The sequence below is a fragment of the Pocillopora verrucosa genome, chromosome 1, assembly GCF_036669915.1.
Source record: "Pocillopora verrucosa isolate sample1 chromosome 1, ASM3666991v2, whole genome shotgun sequence".
NCBI classification, from domain to species: domain Eukaryota; kingdom Metazoa; phylum Cnidaria; class Anthozoa; order Scleractinia; family Pocilloporidae; genus Pocillopora; species Pocillopora verrucosa.
In genome coordinates, this window is record NC_089312.1 from 1,787,668 (window position 1) to 1,800,295 (window position 12,628).

The following is a 12,628-nucleotide window of genomic DNA, read 5'->3' on the forward strand; positions in this document are numbered from 1 at the left end:
GAAAGCAAAGTTTCATGAACGTGATGTTGCCGATTATTTATTTATTTCTATTTGAAATTATTGACATTTGACAATGGCACCTATTTCTGGAGTGTTTTACAGATCTTGAGGAGTAACGAGGAGCATTGAATTAGTGACTTTCTTTCTGTGATGTATCTTACGCTTTCTTCAAATTTATACAGGGTCTCAGTCTTCCTCTGGTTCTTTTAGAACTTGGAATCCAGACAGAGATCTCTCTTCCATGGCGTTTCTGATCGATAACAACACGCTGGACACGATAGCTAACCCGATAGTGAAGTAAAGAATACTCAGGACTGTAAACATTAGCACGTGCCACCTATATCCTTCGGGATCTCGATTAGGCGAAGGGTGCAGAGGAACAAAGTCTCCAAAGCCAATTGTTGTTAATGTTATAAATCCAAAATAGACGCCATCAAGGTAGCGCCAGCCCTCCCAGTAACATCCGAACAAGGCAATGATTAAAATCATAGACGCGCTAATCGCCAGTGTGATTGCTGCAGACCTAATCCCAATCCCTACCGGTTTTCGTCGAAGAACTCGTTCGTAGCAACATTCCAGAGCTCGGCCAATACACGCGTTAATATATTGCGCTAGCGTTGATAGCATGAGCCAGGTCAGCGGTATCCCAACTAAGGCATAGAAGATGCAGAATATACGGCCTGCATCTGTGCAAGGCGTCACATGACCATAACCTGGGGAGGAGGGAAAAACAGAAACGAATGAAAAAGGTTTAGAAAATTTTTCAGCGAAATTTGAGCAGGAACCATCTACTTGTAATCGGTTAAATAGATTTTATAAACGATAGCCTCTATTTGTGGCGAAATATGAACGGATATTTGTCCGCGAACTTTATGTGTTTCAACTAACGCAAACAGTTTTCCGAGAACGAAGGTCGAGGAAAACTGCTAATTTCGAGGAATAGTATGCAGGAACAAATATGCGACGCAAAATAAAGACTATTGTGTTTATTATCCTTTTAATATTTTACAACGCGCGTGAAAAAATGTTTACGAACAGCCTACTGCATATTTGTTGCGTGGGACGTTTTCTCCAGAGTGTTCTCTGAAACGGCTTTATGAACAAACAAATGTTTCCTTTCTTCTATAATAATTACAGAACGCTCTCTCATCTTGAATTAAATTTCAAACGAAGACTTATCGTAATGGACTTAATGTTTGAAAATTGGGGAATATCATTTTCATGATATCTTCAAATATCCACCACTTTAGCCAAGGAACATTTGGTTACGTTATTCATTTAGACCAATTGCGTGGGTTTGTTTTGCAGAAACTTTTTCAAGGATATCAGGTGAAAACGCTTCGTTTTCAGGTTTTTTTTCGCCTCAGATAATGTGATAAGAAAATAGCGAAATGCAATGCACAGGGCACATGTGACATGTTTCTCTCAGATAATTTAGCTTTACTTGGGTAACAAATCTTTTCCCAGAGTTTACTCGCTACAACATGGGGTGAGAGATTTTCAGGTGGGTGTAAATCAAATATTGTTTCTCTCGGTTTGAATTCAATCAAAATTATTTAAAATTTAGGTTTTCGCTTAAACGCTTTCCGTTCATTACGCCCCCCCAAAACGTCCAATTTTAATAGAGTACAATCTTAATCCTGAAAAGAACACTTCTTTGAAAAATTGCAATGAGCAAATATTGAGGTCTTTGTACTTTGAAGGAGAAACATAGGACATATTTTGCATTTCTTTTCCGATTTGCGCATTATTTTCTGAGATTTATATTTAGCATCGTAGAAATAAACCCATGTCATTAATATAGAATGGCCTTTCCAATATCAAAATTAGCATCTATGAAATACCACCCCCTTACGTTCCTGCACCTTAGTGGGATAAGTCGCCTCTTTGGCGCTGAGTGTCAAACTAGCTCAAGGGTGTTTCTCCTAATGAGTTTGATATACCTGTAGGAAACAAACGTAATGGAGCTGTAAATAACTGTTTTGATTTTGACAATCAGAGCTGTTTACTGGCCAAACTTTTTTTTCAATCACGGGACTGTACATCTTATTTTTTCTTTAGGCAAACAAAAAAAACCTTTGAAAAAGGAGCAAAACTAAATTACGAAGCGAAATGAAAATGACCAAGGACAGTGGGAGGGAATTTTTGGTCAATTTCGACACTTTTTCGGTCCACCATATTGATAATGTATTTTCTCTCAGTTTCTGGAGACATGATCAATGATAAACTGATCAAAATATTGAAAATTATGACCTCAATTAGTCCTAATTCTTGGATTAGCTTTAATCGGTTTTGAGCGGACACGATGGCATTCAAGGTTTAACCAGAATAAAACCGCAAACAACACGAAACCTTTTTCGCTACAAGTTCTATCCCTGATTTTTTCTCATCGATAAAAGGGACATAAAAGAGACTAAGAGACAGGAAAACACGCTGAGACTTCCATGAATATCTGACGTCTTTCAGCTTTGTTTCCACAAAACATTCCCACGCAAAAACTGGCGTTAAATAGCCATCAAGAATGTTTTATCTTTGCGGGGTTCGCTGCTGCCGAAAAAACACCTGGAGTAATTTTAAAGCAAATTTTTGTCCACTTACAATAAAAATGTATTCTAAACGCCTTCAATCACTGATGGACTTTAACTTTGAAAATTTCCAAAGAGAATTGTATCTCTAAAAGAACCAAAAACATCGAAACGAGTCAATAATGTTTCGCACGAGACCAAAACCCTAAGGCATAAACAACAAATGATTTACATCCTTTTGTTTTCTATTCAGACCCTTTTTCCGTATATTCATTCTACTGAATCAAAATAAATCTGTATATGAGGATTGAAAAAAATCAAAAATTGTTCTGTCGCCGGCATTATCGTTAATTTTTTTTGACCGAAAACTAAATTCCCTGTAATTGTAAAGTGAGCGAATTGTCATCTCTCAAATCAAAATTAAAACTCAGATTTGGGTCAAGTGAATCGTTATTTCAAAGTGAAAAGTGAGTGATCTTTATGAAGATAGGAACTCTGTCGTGTTATTTTGGTTGAGCACTCTACTCATTAAACATCCCTAAAAGGTTTTAACGGGATTCATATTCTCTGAAATTGATCTGGTGTTCTTTATTTTTCAGCCAAAAAGAGAAATAATACTGTGAAATTCGAAAATGAATGAAAAACAGGTTTGAACTGTTAAGGGTGTTTCTGCAATACACCATTTAACCTTTTTTTTTCTGCAGAAATTGATAACAGCGATAAACTTTTCCTTAAATTATCACGTTTTTCAGGTAGCCAGAAATTGTTCATCGAACAAAAATCTTGAAATCGGTAACAATCCGTGAAACTGAATACATATTTGTTTTGTAAAATGGCCAGTGAAATGCAAGCTTCATCCATGAAAGTTTCGCCTTGTCGGTCAAATCGGGAAATGTATGACATTTTTGGCAAATTAAATGAAAAGCTTTTCAAACCACAGACGGAATATTGGACCACTTAAATTATTAATATTACATCGCATATACATACTCTACATAAAAGAGTGATCAACAACAATAGCCTTATCTCGTTTTTTTGGGTGTTTTCACACAAGCATTTATATCGCTTTTAAGTGATAAGAACTTTGAAACATGAAGTTAAAAAATGTTTCTCATGATAAGACAAAATTTGATTCGAAATATTTCAAAAGTGACAAAAACATTGCTATAAAAACTCCTTTCCTTCTGCCTAAATCATTGAACACTCTTCCAAACGGCATAAAAAATTCAACGGAATTTTGGATATAGTACCTCCAGAAACCATTTTAATTTTCAGTTAATATCAAGACTGAAGGATTACTCTTACATGTAATTATAAAAAAATGAAATAACTTATTTACATGAACTTGCATAAATTATGTAGTGCGGAATCAATAAGACATATATTGAGTAGTTTTTCAGTTTAAATTTTCCCGGGGGTTAGTTATATTATTTAGAAAAAATACTTATGGAGTCTAGAAAGATTACCTTTGTTGTCGACATGTGATAAACGAACAACCAGACTGGAAATGAAAATAGTTTTTCTGAATCTGTAATAATTTAAACGGACACCCTACTTGGAGAATATTAATGAGGCAAAAAAGAAAGCTTTTCATCTCTGTAAGAAAAACTCATTAAAAAGAAAGTCTCTCGAATAATTAGCTTCTAAATGGAAAATAATGTATTTTCAAAAAATTGTAAACTAAAGAACGATAAAATTTTCCCGTGAAAGACTTTTTGACAAACAGGGTTTGTTTTCTGTCTATACAAAGTAAGTTGTGTCTTTCTATAGACTACGCTAACTTACTTATCTGTCGTTGTTCGATCGCAATTTTTTTAGCGAACGATTATAGGGCAACCAGGAAATTCTATCAAATGACAGATGCAAAGCTTGATTCAATAATCAACCCACCTATAGTAGTCACAACGGTTCCTGCGAAAAACAACGAACCCAATATTGTCCATCGTCTGATCCAGTGTTGGCTAAAACCGTGATCCGCTATCTGCTCGATTTGATCGATGAAATTTTTTAGGTCGTCTCGAGAAATGTTGTATTTCTCCTGAAAACGATCTCGCGCCACGACCATCGCTTTACGTTCCTCCTCTTCATTTTGCGACTCCAACGCTTGAAAAACGACAGCTCCCAAAAATATATAAACAAGGAATAAAGCTATTTGAATTACCAGATTTCTCGAGCTTTCTGCGATCCACATGCCTCCTGGTCAATGTCGATTAAAGCTCGTTGTCAGCATTTAATTTTGCGTTTGACATGCTATGAATGGTTCGTTTCGCTTTATTATTCACGTTCAGGCGTCGTTTATGGTGTAAATCTCGCTGTGCTAAGCCAGTGGCTTTTCTTCTTCGGAGACGAAGCTTTTTCCTGCCAATTTTCTGTTGTTTCCTCAGTTTTGTCAAGCCATTCTCTTAAACGTGTTTTGAGGTAATTAAACGCAGTATGGGGGATGTCAGTGCCGTTGTATTTCGCTGTTTGCAGGAAATCGTCTAGTACAATGAGCCAAACATGTGCCGTTATATGATCTATGTAGGACCGATGAATTACCGGTCATCGGAAATTGACGAAGTGTTCGTTGCGCATGCGTTACCTGCCCACGCACTCTCGACAACAAAGATCCAATTTCCCATTGCAGTTAAAAGTTTTTAATTTCGTTAATAAAAGCTTAAATTTACTTTCCCCAGTTGTGAATGACCTTTCTTATTGGTGGTACCGTGTGAAAAGCCAAGCCAGCAACATGGATAGCAAATATGTTTTCCGTCATATCTCTGGAAAAAACAGGAGGGAATCTCAGTTGTTAATAGTAAAGTGTTGTTTTATGCTTTTTAATACGTTTGCCAACCCGTTTATAAAAAGAAATTAAAACAATGGGGAACACAGCTTTACGCCCATTGGCGACTTTTTTTTCGTTCTGATCAAATTTAACATCGCCAGATTTATCTTATTTTTCCTATGCAGTTGGAAATTCCGCGAGTTAAAAGCCACAATAGATGTAAGCTTTGAAATGATTGAGCTAAGCTAACCAGTTGTTTAGAAACACCTATAAAAAGCTATATCACATCAAAAGTTGAATAATAGGGTCTTAAACTTATACTGTATTATCTTAGATTGATTTGGATTTCAGATCAAACCATTTCAAATAAATATTTTAATCCTGGCGTTGAATACTTTAAGTTTTTTTGATGAACACATTCCACAAATATCAATCGCGTAAAAATTCACATCATCATCAATTGCTATAACTCTTTATACTCGTTCTTATTACGAAAATCTTTCTTGAACAATTTCTCAGCTGTATTTACATAGTCTTCAATTTCCGGTTAGTCTTGCCAGCTTATAAAAGAAATTCTTCGCCTTTAAAAACATTATTTTCGTTTTCTTCCAGGTTACTTCTGTGATTTGCTGTACACAAATGAATTAAGTTAAAAATTATTCATTTACCCATTATCGAAAAAACGCCAAACTGTGAGTAACTTTATGCTTTGCCTCCTAGAAGAAAAATCGAATGTGAAGTTTTAGTCCCCTTAAGCATAAATTATTGCTGTTAAAACGAACCTTAAACTCCGCCTAACTTTATTTGCCTTAAGAGCATTCATATCAACACAGTCATGATTCGCCAAATGGCGGTGCGACAGGCCTTTTCTGTTTTCGCGGGATTGCCCACTCTGATCCCTCAAAAAGAATCTACTGCTCGCTGCTAGTTTGCGAACTTCGTCAATCTGAAAAATCTGGTATGTTGTGTATCTGGCAATAGCTTTGGTTGGCTTTTCGTTATAATCTAATAAGGTGTTAGTATAAGATTCGGAAAATTTAGCTTGACGACGAACTTTGCTAGGTAGTTAGGGAAGTATAATCAAGTATTAGATATCATATCTATTAAGTATATTTATGCAAAATGTGTCCGGATTCTCAATTAAAAGCATCTACTTTATTTGCGCGAGCATGTTTCATATCCTATTATGCACGCTTGTGACGTCAGCAAATAAATGCTTTGGTAAACAAAATTTCTCTGCGATCGACTTCAAAGTTCCCGTCCAGTTTGCCAGTTTTTATTCCTTCCGAATTGAAAGAGACCTTGAGGACCTCAAAATGAAAAGGGAATATGCTGAAGGATGTTCGCTTTGGAAAACGACGAATATTTAAACGCTGAAAGCGACCAGATGAGCTTTCAAGTTCACATTACTTTGATTCCCAAATGCGATACGAAGTATAGCAGGAAAATGACAACTTCATTCGTAGGACTTCACCACTGGCTTACCCTTTTTCACCGGATCTGTAAGTATTATTTTCAAGTGTCGGTATAGGTTTAAACAGCGTCAAAGCGACTGTGATTTCAGAGTGAGGTGTTCTGTGCATGTTTACGCAATTGTGTTTGTGTACTTACGCAAAAACGTATTTCTTGGACACCGGGTGGCGTAGTTAACTTTTTATGTCTACTTTTTTTTCGGTTTCTGTTAAAAAACAGGAACAGGAATTTAAGACCGGTCAAAAGGCAATTAAAAGTAATACCTTGTTGAATTGCTTTGCGAAGTACTTTGCGTCAATGCAATAGAAATAAACAAAAGATGTTTCGGGTAACCTCTGTCATAGGAAGCATTTTAGACATTCTGGCGCTGAATTTGAATCTAAAATAAAATGGATTTTTGATGTACGAAAATGGTATTTCCTCCTTTCAAATGTTTCTCTAGCGTAAATAAAAACAACAAAAACATGTTAGGGAAAAGGAAACAAGGAGTTAACATTCAAAGATGGATAAACTCCTGTCTCCTCCTAGTGATTTCGTCATAAACTTATGATATTTTTTAAGCAAATTCGACTGCAGTTTCTGGAGGCAAATTAGACCGCAGAATGGTTCGTTTATTAGAAGAAATCGCCGGAGGCAACTTATGCTTTTTATCTTCATTCTAGAAGCGACACTATAAATAAACAATCAGTCCATTTGGCGCGAAAATATGTCCGGATATTTTTCCGTGGACGTCATATGTTCCGAGATGCAAAAAGTTTTCCGATAGCGACCCTGTAGTATTGCTGGACGCAGGGGAGGGGAGACAAATAATTATGAATAGGCTATGGAATTAATGTTCATTAGATTGGTAAGGCTTTATTGTTACACTCCAAAAATAGAGAACTTTTTGCTTTTATTTTAAAACAATACATAAAGTTTATTGCAACAGAAGTAGAATGCTCAACTTATTTTAAAGATGGTCGGAATCTGGTTCCGCGGGTAACTTATTCTATTTGCTGTCTTGTTGTCTTCATGGAACATCTCCGCATGCCGCTAAATCCTTGTATTTCTTTTTCAGGGTACTGAGATATTTTATCCCTGATTATCTTTTTACGAGATAGGATTAAGCTTCATCTAGGGCTTTAAATCGAAGGAAATTCTTTTTAAGTTGTTCAATAAAGAAATGATTTCTTTGTCAGCTTCGCTTTACGGAGATCTCTAGGGAATCTCGAAATGGGCAAACACACCTGTGTCATCAATTTTATTAATTCCTTGCGCTGTTCCTCCGTTCTTCGGCCCAAACGTTCAAGCAAAACGCGAGTTAAGTGCATTTCTTTCTCCAAGAAATCAGATTATTTGAGTTTGAAATTATTTGAAAGTGATGAGGGGTCTGGCATTTGATGAGTTATTTTTGCCTGTTTAACTTACTTAACTCTCCCTTTTTGTTAAAATAATAACTTAATAAAGTCCAAGTCATTCTAATCTTGTTATTCTAGTTACTTCCTCTTCAACGTCTGTCTCTCCGTCAGTATCCGTACTGTATAGCGATTGAAAACCAAAAATTGCCTTATCTTCCATGATTTTTCGTATCGATAATAGAACACTAGTGTTGACAGCAAGCCCGAAGGAAAACAACAGAAGACAAAATAAAACAAACAAAGATATCACGAACGAAGATCGCTCTGCATCTTCAGGATCAAACTTTGGATGCATGGGAACATAGTCGCCAAATCCGATGGTGGTTAAACTTATGAAAGCGAAATATATTCCTTCGAAGAATGTCCAGTCCTCTGCAAACATTCCCACTATGGCGATGATGCCCATAACAACGGCTGCCAGCAGTACAGCAACAAGCAGACAAAACAGGCTGAACAGCTTGCTTTCTGGTTTGCATTCTCTGTTCTGCAGTGCCAAGCCAATGTGCTCCACGATTTTTCGACCTAATGACGTCAGCATCAACCACGTGATCGGTATACCAAAAAAAGCGTAAGCCATGCAGAACAGACGACCTGACAACGTTCTTGGAGCGAAATGTCCATAACCTATCCAGTATAATCAGATAATCATTATTCACAAACTTAAACAAGGAGAGTGGAATGGGACGAGAGGCGTGGATGCCCAAGGAACAAGATAGGAGTAGAACTGTGAGACAGCCGATCTGTGTGAAAACTCATCTTCGAAATGCGCTAATCAGAGCTTTAAAAATCGAGCCAGTCACTGTGGAATTAAATGTTTCACGGTGTGACGCGTACCCAGTCGACCTTACTGGCTGAAAAAGGCAGTACGCAGTCGAAACCTCGCAATGCATATAAAAAGAATATCGGAGACAAACGGTTAGATTCCATTTATTGATCGCATCTAACGAAGATAAGATAAAGCTCATAGGTTGACGTTCTAAGAATCATCATTCCTCTCCAGTTATTTTCAGATCACTACCTTCTACGGAGATTCCAGGGGGATATTGTAAGTTTTGCTCGCGTGAACATCCCTGAGGCGTCTAGTGGGCTTTCCATCAAAACATTCAAGAAACGTGCGATGTACCATGTACTTTTTGACTGAGTAAGAGGGCCAGATGGGAACAGGTTTTGCTCGAGATCTCATTCGATTAGCTTTCTATCATACGGACGCCTCCAAATCTGCCTTCTTGTATTTTGCATCAGAGTCGCATGGCCACATACAGAGCAGTGCAGCTTTGCACAGCCCCACTCGCGCCACAGCACACTGACTTTATACGGGGATTCTTTCGAGGTTTTTAAAAATTGCACGCTGAATCGCACAAGTCACCAGATCCTTGTGGTCAAAAAATACACTGAGAAGCAAGCCGAGATTCTCTAACTGAGAAGGAATTAGTTTTGAATAATGAGGGATTCAGCTTTTCAGCTTGATTCTGTCTTTGTCGACATGCTTTTATACTTTTATTCGTCATGCCTTGGTGTAAAACGGCAAAATTAAAAAAACCTTTCTGATTGCTGATAGCATTTGCCTCTTACAAGAATGTCTTGACTTACATGCGCTAAGACGCACTGCCTCTGTGAATTTAGTTTGACCATACTCTTCGATCGTTTCAAATAAAGCTCATTAAAGAGACAAGGATGATTATCTGGAATTTAGGCCAATCGTCAACCAATGAATCAGTTTGCGAGTACCTCGATCATCCGAGTAGAACCGGGTACGTGCGTAATGTCCATACGGCCGCCCGAATCATCCCAGTCGACTCAAAAACGGAGGCAATCGGACCGATTCGTACGATCGTATGGGAGCCGTTTGTAAGGGATTAGCATAATCATGCATCATGCAACGTGTAAATATTGGAAGAAAGGAATCAAAATAAAACTATTTTTTAAGGTTATGATTACTTTAAAAGAAAACTCTGAAAAAAAGTATTGTCTTTGATGGTTTGTGCAAAAAAATAAAAAAATTTGGTCGCTCAAACAGGTGTACATCGTTTCAGTTCTTTTCAATAATTAATGAAAGCAAGGATGAATTTAAAAGGCATTTAGAAAAGTGTTAAAATCCCTCAAGAGAATTGAGGTCAAAGCAGAGGGCGTTACAAATATAGCGTCAGGAATAAACTTGAACAAATTTCAACTTTGCGCTTGTAATTAGACAGCCTTAACAACTTTGTAAGTGCAAACTTAAAATGATTAATGGAGAACGTTTTAAAATGAACTGGTGTTTGAACAGCGTAGAGAAATATTGTCATTCATACACAAATATTTCACGCGCTTTTGTCATTAATTTATGCCCATCTCTCGTGTTATTATTTACAGTTCCTTGACCTAACTTTTGCCACGTGCTAATTTGAATTTGACTTAAGATCTTTAAAACATAACATACGATTTCTCTTGTATAACAGACTACCGCGATTAATGGCTGCTTGATCCCAAAACAACTTGACTGCTTTTTTTTTTGTGCGAAGCTTTTCGCCTACAAAATTTCGATTACAATCCCTTTTTTTTATTAATTGTAATAAAAGAAAAGTTTATTTAAATATTCGCAATATGTAAAAGGCCATTTCACTAGGACAAAACATTGACTTCCCCAACCATTTAGTACTCTCATTTAGTCTTGAGGAAGGAAAATTATTGCTTTTCTCATAATATGCCAATTCAAAAACTAATTCGATCAAAGAAAAAAATGTTTTTATGGAAAAATAGGTTGTCTCATTTTACCGGCGTTTTAGACTCGATAGTAATATGAAAGAAAACGTCTCTTCCAAATGAAATAATGGTATAACCGACTTGTCATGAAATAAGTGTAGTTTACTTTATGGCTTTTGTCCAGTTTAAACTTTTTTTTAAAGTGAGTTTTCATCGCTCACGGCATCAGATTATAAGCAATAAGCTTATATATATGTTAAAAAAAATATTCTCACCGATTGTTGTAATGACAGTTCCGGAGAAGAAAAGTGATCCGATAAAGCTCCATTTTTCTAACCATCCACTTGTGAAGCCCCAACTTTCTGCCTCGGTTATGATTTCAACGAATTCTTTCATCTCTTGATGGCTTATGTTGTACTTAACCAACATGTCTTCTATAGCTCTCTTCGCCTTCCGTATACCAAGTTGTTCGTTGTGGGATTCGAGTTGTCTAAAAACCACCATGCCTAATGTTAAATAAAGCACGAAAAGAATCCCCCGAATTAACAGTCGCTTTGTTTCCTTTTTCATCCTAAACCCGGCTATCGATTTAACTCGAGTTTACAGTCGAAAATTAAGATGCGTGAACTCGCTAGGTAGACGGTAAACTCAGTTCTTTGAATGGCGCGTAAACCTTTTGTTACGACTTGGCGATGTTGACTGAATAACCAATCGGAAAACAAAAAGACTTGTGAACATTTGCCCATGAATATTTATTAAGAGGATTTGTAATCTGATATATAGCAAACTTTTAACGTGACTTTAAAAGGCCTGTAAACGACACCTTTGCCCGACAGGCGTCGGCGAAGTTTTTGAAATAAATTAGTAATCCTTCTCACGAAGTATTGCATCGACATCGATGCGTTAAGGCAAGATTTGTCGTTGTTTGACCTTTCTATGAGTTTTTTTTACACTGGTAATAACTTTTTTCCTTTTCAGAGATAATACAAAAGGAAATTAGGGCCTTCCCTACTTAAAAACACGTCAATCAATCTTTTCTTTCTTTCAAACAACATTTGACCTCTCTCTGGAGATGGTAAATAATACTCGGAATCTCTTTTCTATAAAAAGCTTTTTAGGAAGCCATCTATCACAGCAAACCGCCGGTTGTCCTATTAAAGAGAACCAACGTCATTCCCATCTTAGTCCCAACTGGCACCAAACAAAATCAAAATTCGTTTATGATAGTGTGTTACACTAATGAGACGGTTTGTTTCGATCGCAATTACGACTTTTAGCTACCTTTTCGCCGATAATCTTTGCTCAGTTTCAGATAGCATGTATGGGGTTATACACGTCACGAGACAACAGTTGCGTCCAATGTTGCTCCATCAATGAGTTAAAAACCTCCCCGCCCACAAAGTTTTTCATTATCAATTTGAACTAATTGTGGACGAGGTCAGACAAAGTGAGGATCGAATATTTTATTGTACTAAGTTCAAGTGATATTTCTTTGCGAATCATTGACTGAAAAACATTTTCACGAGGTTTGTTTCCAAAGAACCGGTTCTTTATCAACAGAAGGTTTTGAGAATGAAATATATTTGCCCACTCACAGTATACAGTTTCATTCATTTTCGATCTAGTGGCACTTTTATACTCTTTAACCCACGCACAACTTTTTCCGCTTCCGAGTCAAATGGTGATGACCTCTTTAAAACAAACTACTTCTTCGATCGCTGTACTCGGTAGTTCCTACGATCGATTAGTGTATAGACCCAACCTCTTTTAAAGATATTTTTTCTTTG

The 12,628-nt window shown here is 36.8% G+C and overlaps 1 protein-coding gene across 1 annotated transcript; it reads right to left on the reverse strand.

Moving 5' to 3' along the window:
* Window positions 1-39: 39 nt before the first annotated feature.
* On the reverse strand, window positions 40-11,509 carry LOC131788732 (uncharacterized). Its single transcript, XM_059105818.2, has 5 exons — window positions 11,117-11,509; window positions 8,218-8,783; window positions 5,230-5,284; window positions 4,416-4,721; window positions 40-713 (listed from the first exon to the last, which is right to left on the reverse strand). Exons 1-5 carry the CDS (start codon window positions 11,409-11,411, stop codon window positions 187-189), a joined length of 1,749 nt encoding a protein of 582 aa, XP_058961801.1. The 5' UTR covers window positions 11,412-11,509; the 3' UTR covers window positions 40-186.
* Between the last annotated feature and the right edge of the window lie 1,119 nt (window positions 11,510-12,628).